The 18,033-nt window shown below is 38.1% G+C and overlaps 1 protein-coding gene across 1 annotated transcript in view; it reads right to left on the reverse strand.

The window, feature by feature from the left end:
- Ttc6 (tetratricopeptide repeat domain 6) overlaps positions 1-18,033 on the reverse strand; it is a 152,590-nt gene that overhangs the window by 11,848 nt on the left and 122,709 nt on the right. Inside the window, exons 23-27 of the mRNA XM_026789898.1 lie at positions 17,586-17,726; positions 16,361-16,474; positions 12,401-12,520; positions 6,629-6,702; positions 2,241-2,451 (exon numbers count right to left, since the gene is read on the reverse strand). Of these exons, the coding sequence (XP_026645699.1) occupies positions 2,241-2,451; positions 6,629-6,702; positions 12,401-12,520; positions 16,361-16,474; positions 17,586-17,726 (660 nt within the window). The remainder of the gene's footprint in view (positions 1-2,240; positions 2,452-6,628; positions 6,703-12,400; positions 12,521-16,360; positions 16,475-17,585; positions 17,727-18,033) is intronic.

Here is an 18,033-nt window from a genome sequence, read left to right on the forward strand (position 1 = left end):
TTAATAAAAAAAAAATTAAGAATAGAATAAAAAAAAAAAAGAAAAGAAAAACCAAAAAAACAACAAAAAAATAAGACCGCAGGCTACAAAACGAGCATCCTTAATGAAATATTTGCCTTTAAATATTTATGACCAAATTATGTTCAAATAAATTTAATTTTATAGTCATCTACTATACCAACCTTAGATAAGTTAAAGTCATAGCTACTATGTAACACCCATACTTCTGTTGGCTATCAAAAACCTTACATTGGCATCCACAACAGTCGAAAGTGATGGCATACATCCTTGAACCCAGCACTCAGGAGGCAGTAAACACATATCTGTGGGTTTGAGACCAGCCTGGTCAGCATAGTGAGACCTTGTCTCAAGTAAGTGTGTGTGCATGGTGTGTGTGTGTCTGTCTGTCTGTCTATGTTTGTAGATAGATAGATGATATATAGATAGATAGATAGATAGATAGATAGATAGATAGATAGATAGATAGATAGATAGATAGATAATAGATATTTCCAGATATCTATAATATACACATAATGCACAAAGCAAAATTAGCATGTGTTACATAAATAATAGTAATAGTGAAAATAAATTGTTGAATTTTAGGAACACTTTTTAAACTCTACAGAAGATGCATGTAACTCTACCAAGCATCTGCTTCTAACAACCTTAGTGCTAACTGGAGAAAAGAGATAAAAAGGTCAGGAGAGAGGCACTGGTTCTAGAAAGATGTCAGAGTGTTTTGCAGAGCAGCCGAGCTGGCAACTAAACACCGTCCCACAGGAAGGCAGGGAGTTAATTAATTCACGATGGTCCAACTTCTGTTCTTTCTCTCACAGGCTCAAATACTCAACCTGCCAGAGTCTCAGAGACTGGCACATTCTAACCAACCTGGGCACAGTGAATCTCACATAAAGCTATAAAGAAATATAACTACACAGAGGACTAGATTCCAATTTCCAATGAGCAAATTCTCTGAGTCAAGTGCCTGGAAATCTGCAAGTTATCACAAGTGTATCTAATAAGCAAAAGTAGGCAAACTGAGGTTGTACCATCAGAATATTAAGCCACAAACCACCTATGATAGGATTTAAGTTATTAGTTGTTTTGACGTCTGCTGTGCTCACTGTCAGCTCCAGTTTTAGGCAAACAGTAAAGGCTCTACCTGTATCTGCGGAACAGGCTGTCACTCTTTCTCTAGGCAGCACTTGGTTGGCCCTAACACTCCTCCATAAGCCTTTCCCTTTCCTGATTCACTCTTCCATACCAATGTGCTTTTCAATGCACTTTTTGGTTACTTACCCAGTGGAATTTTCATAAAATACACATTTGATGGCATGACTCTGATCGGTGATATTCCTATTTTAACTAGACTTCAAAGCTTTTATTCCAGCTCCTATTTAATTCTGTACTATCATCACAAATATCCCTCTACCCGCCACATTCCCCTCATGTGAAGCTTCTGCCTCTTCTTACAGTGTGTCCTCAAGGGTTTTCCCCTTGTCTCAAGACTAAATCCTAGCCCTAATCCCTTTCCTACCAACTACTAATCTTTTACACCTCAACATAAATGTTAATTTATCAGTAACTTCTCTTACCCCTTAGTTGGGCTTATTTTGTACTAAAAACTCTTTAGGGATTGTTTTTTATTTTGTTTTTGTTACATTTATCACAATTACGATCAAATCATTACCCCATGCACAGAACAGTGCCTATCTCTCCAAATAAGTTCACCTATCCAAAAGAAACTACATTCTTATAGAAGACTGTCTCTGGAGGCTGAGAGCCACTCCTCATCCATGTCATGGGTGCTCAGCTGTGAATTGTGTGAGCATATTGCTTTGGCTGCCAGTCAGCCCTATTTTTAAAATCATCCAATCCATTCCTTAAATGGACTGTGAATTGCTTGTATTGTGATTAGAATGAGAATTTTAGGTTTAACTGTAGGAAGGCGATCATTTTTCTCTAACATGTTCCTGGGCATTTGTCATGATAACAACCAGTCCCATCTCTTGCAGCATTTTGTGTAAGTCTCAGCTCCGCTCAGGTTCCTCTAAGTATATTCTCTGTATTTAGTTGAGTCCTTGCTCCCGACTGCTACCCTCCATACTGCAGTAAAGGAAAACTAAATGTCCATAGCCTGGGAAAGAACATCTGGTCACATCACCAACAAAAAGCCAAATATCTCTTTCTCCTGTCCTAATAATGTTCTCGACGCTGAAAATGCTGTTATATTTTACCTGCAAATTATAGCATAGACTAATCCTCGCCTTTAAACATGATGGGTCAATATGCAGTGCTTTCAGGAAGTCCTTCTGTGCTTGTTTAAGGGCGTCATCTCGTCCATACTCCATGTAAGAATTCCCCCGTCCAATATAAGCATCCAGAAAACATGTGTTAATTTTAACAGCCCTCGTGAAGAAGTCAACAGCACCTTCAAACTCTTTAATTCTGCGGGGAAAAGAAAGGAAGAAAACGTGATGCCTTCTGGTAAAATGATGTCTGCTAGTAACCTAGTCGTTGCTTTCTGCACATGACTTTATCAAAAGGATTTGTATTAAACTATTATAGAAAGCCTTTTATTTTTTTATCATCAATCATAAGAAATACCTAAGTCTATATGATCTAAGGAAGTCTAGAAGAATCTCTGCAGATTTTGGTGAGGAGAAGACAAGAAATGAAAATCATTTTCAAGGACCAAAAGATGGCTCAATGGGTAAAGACACTTGCTGCCAAACCTGATGACCTGAGTTTGATCTCAATAACCCGCATGGTAGAAAGACATAGCTATCTAATATCCACATGTTTGTATGATCACACAAAATAAATAAATAAATATAAAAATTAAAACCCATTTTCACAGCACAATATGGAATGTTATTCTAGAATTCTATTTTTTTCAAAAATAAAGAAGTCTAAACGGCAGTTCTAAACTTTGTTTCAACAATGAGTTACCAACACAGAAAATATGCACTGATATTGACAACATATGCTATTTAAATTACAGTCTCAATCCATCTAATTGCTTCAACCTACAGAGGACCATATATACAATGATAATCATAGAAGCTTATATCACCTAGAGATTCCATAACTGTAATAGTTTATATAAGTATACTTCGTGATTCTCACATAAAAACAAACTTGTTTAATAATGCCTCCTATAGAATTTATCCCATAATTGACTGACTCATAGCATACATAAAATATAAGTTTATATGTATTTAGTATTTCTTTTCTTTTTAAGGCACACCCCATTTCACTGAGGACATCAATGAAAACAACAGCCTCGCATATTGTTTAGCAAGTATTTTTTCAATGCTTGTCCATAATGTTCCAGAGATCTGATACTCTCTGGACTCCTTGGGCACCCTGCACACATGTGGTGCACATAAACTTGTATAGGCACACACACACATATATATATAAATAAAAATTATAAATCTTAGAGAAAAATTCCTCATGCTTCTGTATTTGTGGTTTTTATTGTTGTTGTTTGTTTGTTTTTGCTTTGACCAAACACCATCCAAAGGTGTACGTTGAGTGCTGTCTAGAAGATCACATTAGGATTAACACTGAAGTAGTAAGAACATGTGGCTTTGGATGTACCAGACAGGCAAGGGTTAACAATGGCTTTTGTGGGTCAGATATTAACTTTTGGGTTTATTCTGTGTGTGGTTGCTCAGAAATCACCGGATCATCTCTCAGGCAGTTTACAGTGAAAGTGCATTGCTCTCTCAGTAACTGCCACTAGTTAAGGTAGGCTAGGTCATTCGGCTGTAAGGTCACAGTGTCTCTCCAGGTGTCATCTTGGTGAATTACATCAGCAGTTCTGGTAGGGACTAACCCTGTTTACCAAGAATAAAGATGGCACAGGAGTTCTGTGCAAAATGCATTTGTTGATAGGTTTTCTTATAGTCAATATTTCCACCAATTGGTAAAGTATTTACTTATAACATGTGTCTACATGGTCTGGGTCTTCTGTATTTTTCCAGGCAATTGTCATATATTCGCTATAAGTTATTGAGCATTCGGCTTGCATCATACCCACTGCTCTTCTCACCCATCAGGGAATTTAAAACTTTGCTACAGGGGTTATAATAAAACAATATTTTCTTTTGTATAGCTTATTATTACAAAGGCATAAGCAGTAAATCAGACAGTGAATCAAAGCCCACTATTCTGTAATACAAGTTACATATGGTGAAGGGAGTTTGTCTCTACCCTTTACCAATGGTAACTGATGTGCACTTAGTCCATTCAACTGAGTAAACAACCTAAGAGAAGAAGTGGACTTTCTAACGTCACCTGACAAGCGCCTTAAAATTATCCCTGACTGAAAGCCACAGTCACGCCAGGTGGCAGAGTTGAAGACAGGATCCCCCTGCCTCCTACACCAATAGACAAGGAGGAAATGAACAGGATGCCCTGTAGGAAGAACACTTTCATTTCCCTGGAGACAGGTCTGCCACTGCATCCTACCTAGCATGGCAGTTATCCAGCGAGAAGATCTGGCTGAATATCTACATTGCTTCAGGTGGGTGTTCATTGAATATTGGCTGTCGTGTATACAAAGTACATTAAAAGTTTTCCTGAAAATAAATGTTTTAAGGTGAATCTCAGAGTCACACGATCACTCTCAGGGAGCTCCAGTTTACAGTGTCCGCTCTGAGTCATGGACACAGACTCACTGAGTTTACAGTAATCACAGATGTGACCAGAAACGTCCTTCTGAGTTGTTCTAACAAATCACTAATACCCACAAACACTGAAGAATGTGGTTTGCAGAGTTAAAGACTTAAAAATAGCTTAGGAAAATATCAAAAAAGTATAACAAATGTGCTGTGGTATCTTAAAAAATAAGATACTATTTTCTAAAATACAAAGATGACTTTCTCATTGAGATCTAAAAGTTCACATTAGCATAACACTGTTCGTGAATAAGTTGGTCAATAAGTTGGATGTTCAGCCTAAGGAATGTTGTCTCTTGGAAGCCACAAGAGTGAGAGCTAGAAACACACAAAGGATGCTGCAAAAGTCAGCACCCTACAATCGAAGACCAAAGCCCTAGATTTTAAAGGTTTACTATTTTTATAAAATTTCCAAAGTTAAAAGAGAAACCTTTTTCCTACCCCAAAAATGTCAGAAGTAAGTTCGATAGTCGCAAGTCATTCTTCCATAGTATAAGTATGTTGCCAAAATAATTTTTCTAAAGAATACATAATCACTAAATATTCCCTGTTGTTAAAGTTCAGTAAAAGTGTAAAAACCCAATACACATGGAATTGAAACTCTGAGCTGCCGGAGCTTTGCGGTTGATTTAAATTCCACTTTTATTAGAGAACAGTGGAGACCCCAGAGAGCTGCTGGAACTACAGAGCAGTATCAGCTTTAGGGATCCTGGCTGTTGTACCCCAAGATCATATTTAATAAAGATGTGAGTTCAACACTGGCAGACACTGACCAATTCTAATAGCTGGTAAATAGAAACGAGGCCTAGAGAAGTTGAGGGATGTTTCAAATGTTGACAGATGCCATGATCTCAGGCATTTTGGTCTACACACATCCACCAAAGTAAACACATCAGTCACCATTCCATTTCTTCTTAAGAATGACACATTCTTAAAGAGATGGATCACACAAAGATCGATGCATCACAATAGACAAAGGTATGACTGTGGATAATGAAAGATCTGAGACCAGGTTTTAGCCCGAAGGCATCTACAGAATTTACAACTACAGTATTACTTTTTTCCTACAATAAAAAGCTTTACTTCTCATGGGGGAAATGTAGCTGTATATCTACTTCCTAAAAAGAAAAATTAGAATGCCAGTTTCCCAACTAATTCAAACTCTCTTCTAGCCATTTAAACTCTGTATTTGTACAGACATACCTCTATAATTTATGAATCATTGTGATTTTTTGTCATTGTTTTTTTTTTGAGACAAGACTTCTCGAATTATCTCAATTTACTCCTTCAACTAACTGCTATTCTTTCTCTTACCAAAAGTAATAGCATAAACTATTACTAAACAATAACATTGTGTCCATATTAAAATCTGTGCAGTTGTTCTGAAGGTTGTGTGTCACTTTTGCTATTTCTAACTGACCTTGTCTATAATGTGATTCTATAGAAATCTCAGAAAGAGTTACTCTTAAATATTATATATTTGTAGGTTTTAATGCATTTTTCTAGACATTTTCTTGGATTTTTTAAAGTAGTTTTATATATATAAATATCTCTTATTGGTGCAATTTTTTTCTTAAGAATATTTTAAAGTCATCCTCTTTTCTAGGAAATGGACTTTCTGAACAAATTATTTTATATCTAGATATTTTCAGCTATGCATACATTTAATCAACATTTTTGTGTATAAGCTTGAATCAAACAGACATCTTCAGTGCGTGATAGAAATATTTAATTGCTGATTTGGTTCAAATCAGTCTCTTAGAAGGTACAAGGTTGCTACTGATAGGGCCCTCGTATCTATGGAAGAATGCTTGATATGCCCACCCCCATTCACTTGCCTCCACCCCTCCCTTCTATCTTCTGAATGGGGCTCTAACTGGATACATCTGATGATTCCCGCTGTTTGCTTCCCTTTTGACAACGACAGCACTCCATACCTGTGGTGGCACATGGCGGTTGCTTGAAAAAGGCTCACGCTAGTCTCGCTTATTAGCGCAGCTTGTTTAAAATCCTGAAACAGTTTCATAAAATTTTGTTAATTTGTCATGGATTTTTCTTAAAACTCACTAACTACACATAAGTATGCATCACCTAAAGCATTAAAATAGACATCTTGCTAAAACTTTGTTTTCTTCGTAGAATCTCGTTGAATGAGAATGGATGGAGCAAGGAATGCCAATCGTTATTAACATTCCCAGTCTGTGTTCCTTGCATCTGCCTTAAGAACAGGGACTTTTTCTGTGGTGCTGCCCTGGGGTGTGTAATAAAGTATCTCATTTACTTCCTCTTATTGTCTATGCCACCGGAAACGTCCCTTCTCAGACAGAAAAGGAAATTCCCCTGGAAAGAACCTTTGGGATGACATGACGCAGTTGGACAACTGGGTGCCAGGCTTGTAAGTGGTAAGAAGTGAGCACTGTACATGGACTGGTCAGTCTGAATCCACTTCTGGAACCCACACTTCTGGAAGGAGGTGTATGACTCCTGTTTAAGGATCCAGAAACCCTCCTGAAGTAGAGAAACAGAAACTCTAACCCTAGGATGTGGAATTTGGGAAGTAGGCAGGAATGAATTTGAATGGCCCTGTGTCACAGAGCAAGAGAGCCTGCCAAAATGGACCAGAACATGAAAAATATTGTCTATGGCTTGCAATCACTTCTTACAGAAATATTTCAGCATGAAAGAAAATAAGAATCAAATTTGAACTTGTAGTCAAATAATACCTATAAAACAAGCATCATCTTTATACTGATATAGAATATGCATATGTAGGGACTGTATATGACTGTTTTTACTGATTGCTATGATGAGGAGAAAAGCCTTCCAAAGTGAGCATCCAGAACTTCCCAACTAGAGAGACACCACCTTAACTAATTGTTTTCATCCCTTTCTTGTCACACAGATTTTCTCTGGTTGTTATTAGAGGGAGAGTCTGCTTGTCTCAAGAAGTAGAATGGATTTTCTGTTACTTCTAGGGGTAAAAGATTGGGAAGTAAGGTCAAATTGAAAGCTTGGGGTCCCTTTGAGAGGAAACAGTGAAGTGGGATATCCTTCTATATATGTGTTGCTTTTATTGGTTAATGAATAAAGCTGCTTTGGCTTATGGCCAGGCAGAATATAGTCAGATTGGAAAAGATACATAGAGAGAAAGTAGGCGGAGTCAAGAAAACATCATGTAGTTGCCAAAGGAGACAGATGCCTGCTGATACACTTAATTAATAGAAATGGGTTAGTTTAAGAACTAGCTAGAAATATGCTAGAGTCATTGGCCAACAGTGTTGTAATTAATATAGTTTCGGTGTGATAATTCGGTCTGGGAAGCCAGGAATGAAAGAGAAGTCTCCCTTTACAAAACACCAACGTGGAACACCAACGTGAGGTAACTGCATCCACATAAAAACTGAGAGCGCTTGGGAAGGAATCCTAGATACAAAAGATTAGAGTGAAGCACAGCTTCTTGGTAGCCACATTTTTTTTCCCCCAGATAGACTCTATTTGCTAGCAGCAAGAAGAGCCATAGCCTTTAAGAGAAGTCTTCCGGACTCAGTGCTTGTGGCAAAAGAATTGCACAACTTCTTTAAGATCTGGCTTCCTGGTTCATGCTGGCATAACAAACTCTTGCTCTTTTGGGAAGTCCTACAGTTAAATGGAGTTTGTGAGCAGTGTGTTACAAATTGCTTAATGGTGACATAGACCCACTGCGTCCCTGGAACCAGGGTGGTAAGCATGGCTCAAGAGGCAGTGAACATGACCCTACCATGTTGGATTGGGTGGAACAAACAGGCAGGCCCACGGAGTTGGTCCTAGTCATGCCTGCTTAGCAATTTAAAAAAAAAAAAGTGCACCTGGTCAGAAGGTCAGAAAAGGATTTCAGATACACAATAAGACAGATTCAGACAAAAATAAGCCTCTTAATGGGTCACAGTATGCTTAAAAAATGTATATAGGTTTGGGAGAGAGAGAGAAGAAAGAATAAAGACAGTTATAAAAAGAAGTAAATAGCTTTAAAAATAAAATGAAGTCTTTAAAGAGACAGAGTACAGACAGTCATAGATTAAAGGAGTAAAGAAAAATAAGCCACATAAAGGTGGAATATACACTGAGAGTCTGGATTATATACATTATTGTGTTTTCTTTTAATTTTTTAACTGCAGAGAGACATTTGATTCTGGAGGCTGCAAAATTAAACCAACATAAAGGTATCTTGACTTCAAATTTTGGGTCTAAGAATATGTTTCTTTGGAAAAGAGGTTTTGCTTTTGTTCTACAGAAGGTTAGAACCTGTGTATTCCTTCAAGGCTAATGAGGTTTGAAGGAACAAGACCCCCAGAAAGGTATCCATGAACCCCAAAAAACTTTACTCAACAAAAAGCAGTAAGCACTTTGGAGAAAACTATGCCCAAATTTCCCAATTTTTTTTTACAGATTGTTTACAGATGTTTGTTTTCATTTATGGGGTTTGATTTTATGTGGCTAATGGCCACAGTCAATTTCCAAAGGGAAGGAAGAGGGGGATATAACACAGAAACAAATGCTTTGTATTGGTGTGAATTTTGGTCTATTGACACAGATTTAAGGTATATATATTTCTGCTGTTGTTTAATGTGTTGTGTTTGTACAGTTCATTTAAAAATGTATAATTAAGAAATACAGAATAATAGATAGTCATCTGTAATGGTCAAGCTGATGGTAATGCTGGTTGGGTTTTCTAGATATAAGGAGATATATTTCAGTTGGATGATCTTTGGGACTTTAAGGCTGCAAAGTCCCAAAGTCCCTGCAGAATATGGCATTTGAAATGCTTTGCGAACTTGAACATTTCTCAGGGGTGAGATATGTCTTTTCCCCTTGCAGCACCAATTAATTCAGGAGAGAATGGACATTGAAGAATCTCCTTATGGAGTTTGCTAGCCATTTGGGAGGGAAGCTATTTTTGCCTGGACTGTCTGATGATATACTGTGCGAACTGGATGTACAAGACCCATAGAAATGATTGCTGAACTTGCCTAAGGGTGGCATAGTCCTTTGGGGTTCCTGTTTCATGAAAGAGTCTGCAAGACATTCTGCAGGACACAGAAGAAAGCAACTGACAAACTGCCAATATAGGCAGAACAGATTGTGGGAGCCCACATGTGACTGTTTCCATCTGGTCATTTCTAACTTGAGTTCAAGCTTGCCTGCTCCACTTTTTCCTATAACCTTGAGGGCTATGAGAATCTTCTTGTTTAGCCTGCGAGAAAAGAACACTCTATCTAGTAGACAGTATATTGCTGACGACAAACCTCATAAACATAAGATAGAAAGTGAGGCTGCCTCGGAGCAGCAAGCACATGTTGGAGAGGAGGCTGCTCACTCAAGACAGGATGGTCTTGTAGTTAGAAACTAACTGACTATCTGTGCTGTGCAGTGCTTTGTTCTACTTTTGTATATATGCAATCTCTGAAATAAACTCTAGGCTGTTTGGCTGCTTCAGCGTGAACAGACAGACATCCTGATTCTATCCTGTCTTCTGTTTTTTTATCTGACTTTTGTTTGGCCTTGAGGTTCCCTTGTCTAGGAATCCTAGCTGACTTTGCATGAGCAGCTACTACAACAGATCTTAAAACTTCCTGCTTCATGAAAAAGTTGCCAGATACTATGGGCGTGTAGGCTGAAAATGGATGCCCCCAACACTACAGAAGAATTTTGGGTGACTGTCCAGGTGGCAAAATGTCTCTGTCAATTCTAAAACTTTGGAAGCTGCTTACAATACACTTCCTCTTTACTTAGGTACTATTATATCCTTTTGGGATCTTTAAAGAGAAGACAGCTAGCAAGTTCTTAGTGACTTGTTTCTTTTATACAAAAGATCACTATATGGTTTCTTTATATTTTATTGTGCATCTCTACCCATTTCATTATCCTTGAAGTGTATTTCTTATACTCAGAATATACTAAATATTTTTCAAAACTCCCATCTAACATTCCATTATTTTATTTTGTATCTTTTGACCATTTCTATTTAATATAACTATTGACATTATTGAATTTGAGTCTAATATTTTAGTGCCTGTTTTCTGCTGTTCTCTTCAGTGTTTCTTTATCCCATTTCCAAATTTATTTTGAGGTCTTTTAATATTTTTAATACCCTATTTCAACATTCACTTTATTTTTGATTGAAAGATGACATTCAATCAGAAATTTGGATTAAAGAAGGACTTAGAGCAACAACTATGTCATGTGTAAAGGAACAACAGCTTATGCATCATCCCAGAGCAGGAAGGCAACTGGGCCTTACCAGAGATTAGCAAAAGGCCAAAGTAGAATGGTTCCAGTGTAGGAAAAAAAGACTGACCATAGAGTCTTCCGGAAGTGGGTTCAATGGTCAGGAATTGAGGTTTTATCGGGAAGGACGAGTCACTGCAGGTTTGGAGTAAAGGAATCACTTCACCTACTTTATGCTTTCAAGTTGTCTGTTTGGCTGCCGTACGGAAAATGTACATGCCAGGGTAAGTGTGAGGCACCATGGCCAAGAGGAAGCTGTTTCAGCAGCCTAGGAGACAGAAAATTCTGCTCTGAGACCTGATTCAAATCTCACCCAGGATTTCCTGGTTCAGAAGCAAACAGCAATTGGAGCTGATAAAGTTCAAAATTTATTTCAGTGACAGAATAAACTACACTTGCTAATGGGTTCAATGTGGGGTGGATGAAGAGGAGAGTTAAGAGTAATTCTCTCTTGACTCCCCAAACATTAAAATTGCCTTGCCTGAAAGACCATGGCATTTATAATCTACTTGGATCTGAGTTCAGATCCTGCTTTAGTATTTATTACTTCGAAGTATTTAAACTCTTTCGAATACTCATGTCTGTATCTCTAAGCTAAAAGTATAAGTTTTGCACCACTGTCAAAGCTGGAATGTAGCAAGGAAATATTTCATCATATAAGGTTATATAGATACAACAAATACATGAAATGGCCATCACTTAACTGTCAGTGCATATTCCACCTTTGCCTTGTTTCTAAATTTTAATTACTGACAAGTCATAATAAATGCTAAAAATGAGAATTACAAATTATGTTTATACTATAATACAATAAAAATTGCCTGTTTCTTTCCAATATGCTTCCATAAGTTCCAGACCTGAAGGCCTGTTCTTAAAGACTTGAAAGGTTAGTAGCCCATTCTACACAACTATGTCCCAACCCTATTTGAAACAGATTTTTTTTTTTTTTGGTTTTTTGAGACAGGGTTTCTCTGTGGCTTTGGAGCCTGTCCTGGAACTCGCTCTGTAGACCAGGCTGGTCTCGAACTCACAGAGATCCGCCTGCCTCTGCCTCCCGAGTGCTGGGATTAAAGGCGTGCGCCACCATCGCCCGGCAACAGATTTATTTTGACAAATTTCAACAGAAGAAAAACTGTGAGTGAGAAAGAACATTGGAGAACAGATTTAAAAATGTACAAATAATTTCATGAATTTTCCATGCACTTCTTTTGGGAGATGATATCCTTAATTTAAAAATATTAACACATTAACCATTCAGCTGTATTTAAAATGAAGGGGAAAGTGCTTAGGTTTTATTAAAAGCTCTATTAGTGAGTCCACATATTTCAGTAAATTTTTACTAATACTCGTTCATTAATACTGCTATGCTGTAGCACTAAATACCACATTTTTGAGGATGTGTGAAATCAAGTAGGTCATTTCCCCATATCCACAAGAAGGCTCACCTCTAGTGCAAAGCCGTACTGCTTTAGTTGGGTGTAGATGAGTCCACGGTTAATATAGGTATTTAATGCTATCCCTTCTCCCGAGTCAAGAAGCAGCACAATTCCATAATCTCTCAAAGCCTACAAGTAAAAAAACCACTTAGAGCCATGGTGCCATTCTTTAGAGCCTCACTTACTCCATTGCCCTGAGACAAATATGCTTCTACTCAGAGTGGGATCTCAGAATTGATTCTGGAATGGCCATGAGTCTATGCTCGATTTGAAAAGTCCTTTTAACCATATTATTATGACTAGTGCTGTTTTTAAATAAGTACTCACCGTGCTTGTAGTTCACATGCCATCTCTTGGCCACCCATGTATGTTCCTGTGCATTGCACAGTTTGGAAGGAAGGGACTCACCACTGCCTCCCTCCCCACCCCCCGACATACACACACCAGATACACTCCCCAAATATCACATTCATATGAGACAAAGTGGAGAGTACTGTTTGAAATTTAAATACTTTTTATAATGTTATTGCCTTCCCCACTAGAGACTAAACTGCAGGAGGCAAGTATTTAATCTTTTCATCGCTGTAAACCTAGTGAAAAGTATCCTGTCTTCGCATAACAGGCATTTAGTAAGTAAGTGAATAAGTCACAAATTTTTCAAATGAAGAAACCACAAGGAAAAGGGATCACAATAAGACTGAAGAGGGAAATAGGGAAGTTTGAAGTTTGTTGAGAGCTTTCTCGTTGTTTTTAAAGAGAGCTATCTGAGCTCAAAGAGTGAATCTTCCAGGAAGAAATCGCTTTTCCTTCTATTTCTCCACTGACTGAAGTGGCAAAGCTTCACTGATGTCTCCTCTGCACTAAGTACCAAGGAGTGAGTTCTTCTAAGTTATTTGTAGTGAATATTTTGTTCAGAAGAGACACATCAAACAAGGGTCAATTCTTGTATGACTAAAGGATCAGCTAACTGAAAAGGGAAATAAACAAAATTTAACTTTCTGCTCATTTGTCCTTCTCTATTTCCTGGCACGTATGTCTAAAGAGACTGTACAGAGATCCTGTATGTATTCTGTGATATAAATATAAATATTGCAAGGATTATTAAAATATTTAGATATGCTTGAAGAACTGCCTACTGTTCATTGCGCCTTGTCTGACTCATGGACTCACTGAGTGCAGAGTCTATAGATGCACTTGAGATCCATCCAGCAGCTGAACATGAGAAAAGATTCTAAGAGTTCATGGAATCTCAGGGAGGGTGGTGGAGGTGGGGACACCAAAGGTGCTTTCTGTTTTGAATTTCCTTTTGTTTTATTGATCCGTGAGATAGGTAGTGTCATGTCATGTAACTCTACCTGATCAGAACTTCCTTTGGAGACCACACCGGCCTTGAACTCATGATCCTTCTGCCTTGAATCTCTACATTCTGAAATCACAGGCATTTCCCTGATTGTCTAACCTGAAAATCTTGGTTAAGAGAGTGAGAGCCACAGCCTGCTCTGAATTTGTATCACTGGTTGCTATTACTAGATTCTGAGTTTAAGAAAAGTTACTTAACTTGAAGTCGGTTTTCTAAGTTACAAAACTGAAATATTAACATTTTAATACATTTTAGAGTTCACTTGTAAATACTTCAAGAGCATGAGGTCAAAATTTGCATATAGAAGATACCACTGGAATCTATTTTAGACCTTCTGAATCAACTAGCTTGTCTCGTTGCCAGAAAGATGTCTTGGTGATTAAAAGCGCTGGCTGCTCTTCCGGAGAACCCTGGTTTGATTTCCATCTCCACCTGACAGTTCACCACCGTAACTCTAGTCTCAAGAGATCCAGCTCTCCTGGTCTCTGTGGGTACTGCATGCACATGGTGCATAGATATACATGAAGGCAAAACTCATACAATTTCAAAAATGATAGCAAAAATAAAGAATGAAACCAGTCTAGAAATCCCTTATCACACGTTCCCAAGGCAAACATAGCAGAGCATTTTAAAAGAAAAAAAATGTGTGCACAGTACTGCTCCTCCAATCCACTGCATTAGGCCCTATGGAAACTTTGGCCTTTCTCTAGCCTTGACCCACTGCCAGGCTTAGTAGTGTCTTTAATCCCCTTAATAAGCCCATTCTTTTCCTTCTCCAGTCTACATGTGCAGCATCCCAAATCCTTGTTTAGGGACACGAGAACCTGAAAATACTCTTGTAACTTCTCAGAGGGGGTAAAAGACAGCAAATTTAAAAAAAAAGAGAGAAAACTGTCTGTAGAGATTTTAGTTGGTTAAATTTCATTATACTTCTTCAGCTTTGTATTTCAATCATACATATTTTGCTTTTGCTATTGTTTAAGCATTTGTGCTTGAAAATGTTAAACAGTCACTACTTCTGAGTTATAAAAATTTCAAACAAAAAAAAAATTCACCATGCTTAGATTTTAGGCAACTCTATCGATAAAGAATGCTTGTGCATGCCAGCCCAGTGAGGGAAGGAGCAGGGGAAGGTGGGCCAAGGGGAGGTGTTGACACTTGGCAATGACACACCATCCAGCCCAGAGTCAGATGGCCCTAAAAAGCTCCCGAGAAACTGTGAACCCAGAAACAAATGCCTGAATGCCAGCGTGGGTTTCTGACTCCCTGTGGGACTTGGATAACTTCTGGGGCCGCTCCCTTCTTCATTTTCCCTGTCTGTAAAATGAGCAGATGAAATGCTCTGGGGGCCTGGGGCCTGGACAATCACCACTATTTTGCAACTCTATTTTGGTCTCATTTATTCAGATTGGCTTGCATGTTCTTCATTAACCAAGAATTGGCTTTTCCACATGACTGAGATAACACGTGGGAGTTCCTTCCTTGCCTAGTTCCTTGAATTTGGTGTGAGCTAACCTTCAGGCTGTTGGGGATGTAAGGAAAAGACCTCAAAGATACTTGCTTTGTAGGTCCCTGCTAAATGATCCTTTAGCTACCTCCTTTAGCAATTGCTTCGTGGAAAATAATTCGTTTGTCTACAAACTTGATGGGCTAGCTGTCAGGAATGTTGCGTTCTCCTGCTGGACAGAGGTTTCTCAACCTTTGTCTTCCTTGTGACTTCCAAATCTCTAGCAGCAGTAAGCGGCTTAGCTGAGTCTTACAGACTGAGGAGTGTGTGCACCGGGAATGGTGGGAATGTTGAGTCTTCTAAAAGAACACGCTGCTGCTATGGAAGGGTCAGGAACGAGGAAGGAGGGAGAGATCAGTAGACACAGAGAAGAAGCAAGAGCGAGGAGCAGAATACAAAGGACTTGCAGGTGGGTGATCACGCTGAGCTGATTCTCACTGAAGTCAACCACACGGACAAAGGATGAGGCACTCGGAGCAAGATGAGAAAATATAAAGAGTTTGACAGAGAAATACGATTGCCGTAGCAACCTTTACAACACGTGGGCAAGTTCCTGTCAACAGTCTCTGCAGGTGGAACACATGTCTCTACACTCTTCACTGCATGTACAGGCTCGGAATTCTATAACAAACACCTCCATGAATTGCTCTAGCTTGGGTCCACGTTGTAAAACAGCATTGCTGGTGATCACTTCTATAAAATTTTGTAAAGCAGTATATCAGTAAAACATTTACTCAAATTATACTTATGTAATTATCTTAATTTATATAGGCACTTAAATATTTGCATAGGCATTATAAAAACAAATTGACAGTTCTGAAACTACACGAGATAATTTAGCACTGGGAAAGAAATCAATAATATTTTGAAATGATTCTCTGTGGTTTCTCGAGTTTTATGTGTGTATTTCCATAGGAATTATTTTCCAAGAGTAAAGCAGAGATAAGAAGAAAATATGGGTGTTTTAAGTATGTTTGCAAATGCTTTAATATGTTGCTTATGAAATATTCTTTATTGATTGCTTGTTTAAGTCAAAAAGCCATTGTATGCACATTGCTTCTCAAATGCTTTAAATCTCTCGTTTACTAAAATGGTTACTTACCATCTCATGTTCGTTTATCTTGGTATAACACAGTGCTCTATTATAAAATGCTGTGTAACTGTTCTTGTCCATGTTGACAGCTGTAGTTAAATCTGTAATAGCTAGTTTGTAACTCTACCAGGAGAAAGAAAGAGAAGGATAAATCATAATAGACAAGTTCAATCACAAAATGAACGCATGATCCTATCAGTATTTGAACCATTCCTATAAGATTCTATATATCATCTTTAAAATTAACTAGTGTAGCTAGTCTTTCACATTGTTCACTAGGAAGATCCTGGTAGGGATTATTACAGCTTTTTTTTTCACTTACAAATAAAATTAAGGATTCAGTAACTTAAATTTAAGCAATTATGAGCTAGAGGGATGGCTTAACAGTTAAGAGCACCGGGCTGCTATTCCAAAGGACACAGGTTCAATTCCCAGCACCCACAATTCATAACTGTCTCTAACCCCAGTTCCAGGAGATCCAACACTCTCTTCTGGTCTCCTCGGGCCCTGCACACATATAGTGCACAAATACCTATACAGGCAAACACTCAAAAATTTAAAATGAAATCTCAAAAAAAATAATTTAATCAAGTATTACACCAGTGTTGCTATATGGCTTGGAGAAAGTGGTGCTGACTAAAAAAAAAGGCCAGTAAGCCACAGTGCCCTGGTGAGCAGCGAAGGTTTGACTTCCTTCCGCCAGCCATAGCCATACTGTCATAGCACACAGTCACAACACTGTCTACACACATTCACTCTCTCTCCCCTCCACTCTCCTCTGATACCTTATGTCGTCATTTCTGAACACAGTAATTTTCAGGGAACTGATACACAATGCAAGTTCTCACCTTTGCTTTAAGGCACTAAAGCAGAGTATTCCATATGGTATAGTAATGAAGAAAAGTCAAGAATGTAATCAGGGAGGAATAATCATTTCATGTAGCATCAGATATCACAACATTTTACCCAGGGATTTCCATGTAGGACACTCTAGCAATGGCTTTATTCTCATCACATATAAATGCATTATTTAAAATGAATAGTGAAATATAAAAACATTCCAAATATCTAATAATCAACTAATTAAATATAAACTATGGTGGAATATTATGCATCATATATTCAAAGATTAAGTATCATGCCATACAGCTGAGGAAATGCGGGGAGTGAGTGCCCAGTTAACAAGCGGAGAAGCCTCAACTCTAAACTCAGTAACCCGGCAGGAATGGCTTACTCTGTTGTAGTACTTCAGAACTCCCCTGCAGATGTAGGCACGCACACTCTCAGGATAAAGTCTGATGGCTTCGTTACAATTCAGGATTGCTTTGGAGTATCTGCCCTTCAAACCATAATAGGCTACTCGGCTTAAATATGCCTTGTCAGACAAGAACAAAAGCAGAGAGAGATGTTTGAGTAAAAGCTTCCGTTCTACCAGAATATATGGAACTTCAAACAAATATATGCTTTGTACTAAAGACAATATTAAGATATAATTTTCCCATTTCTTTTCATTAAAAATTTAACCATACAGAATAACTGAAATAATTTTACAGGGATCATACCTATGGCTACTATTTGGATTCAGTAATCATTAGTGTGAGGCCTACTATGTTAGCTTTCCCCATTTCCCCCTAAACTATTGAAAAACAAATGGTATACACCATAATTCTTCACCCCATTTC

Source organism: Microtus ochrogaster, chromosome 1 (genome assembly GCF_000317375.1).
Source record: "Microtus ochrogaster isolate Prairie Vole_2 chromosome 1, MicOch1.0, whole genome shotgun sequence".
In the NCBI taxonomy this organism is placed as follows: Eukaryota; Metazoa; Chordata; class Mammalia; order Rodentia; family Cricetidae; genus Microtus; species Microtus ochrogaster.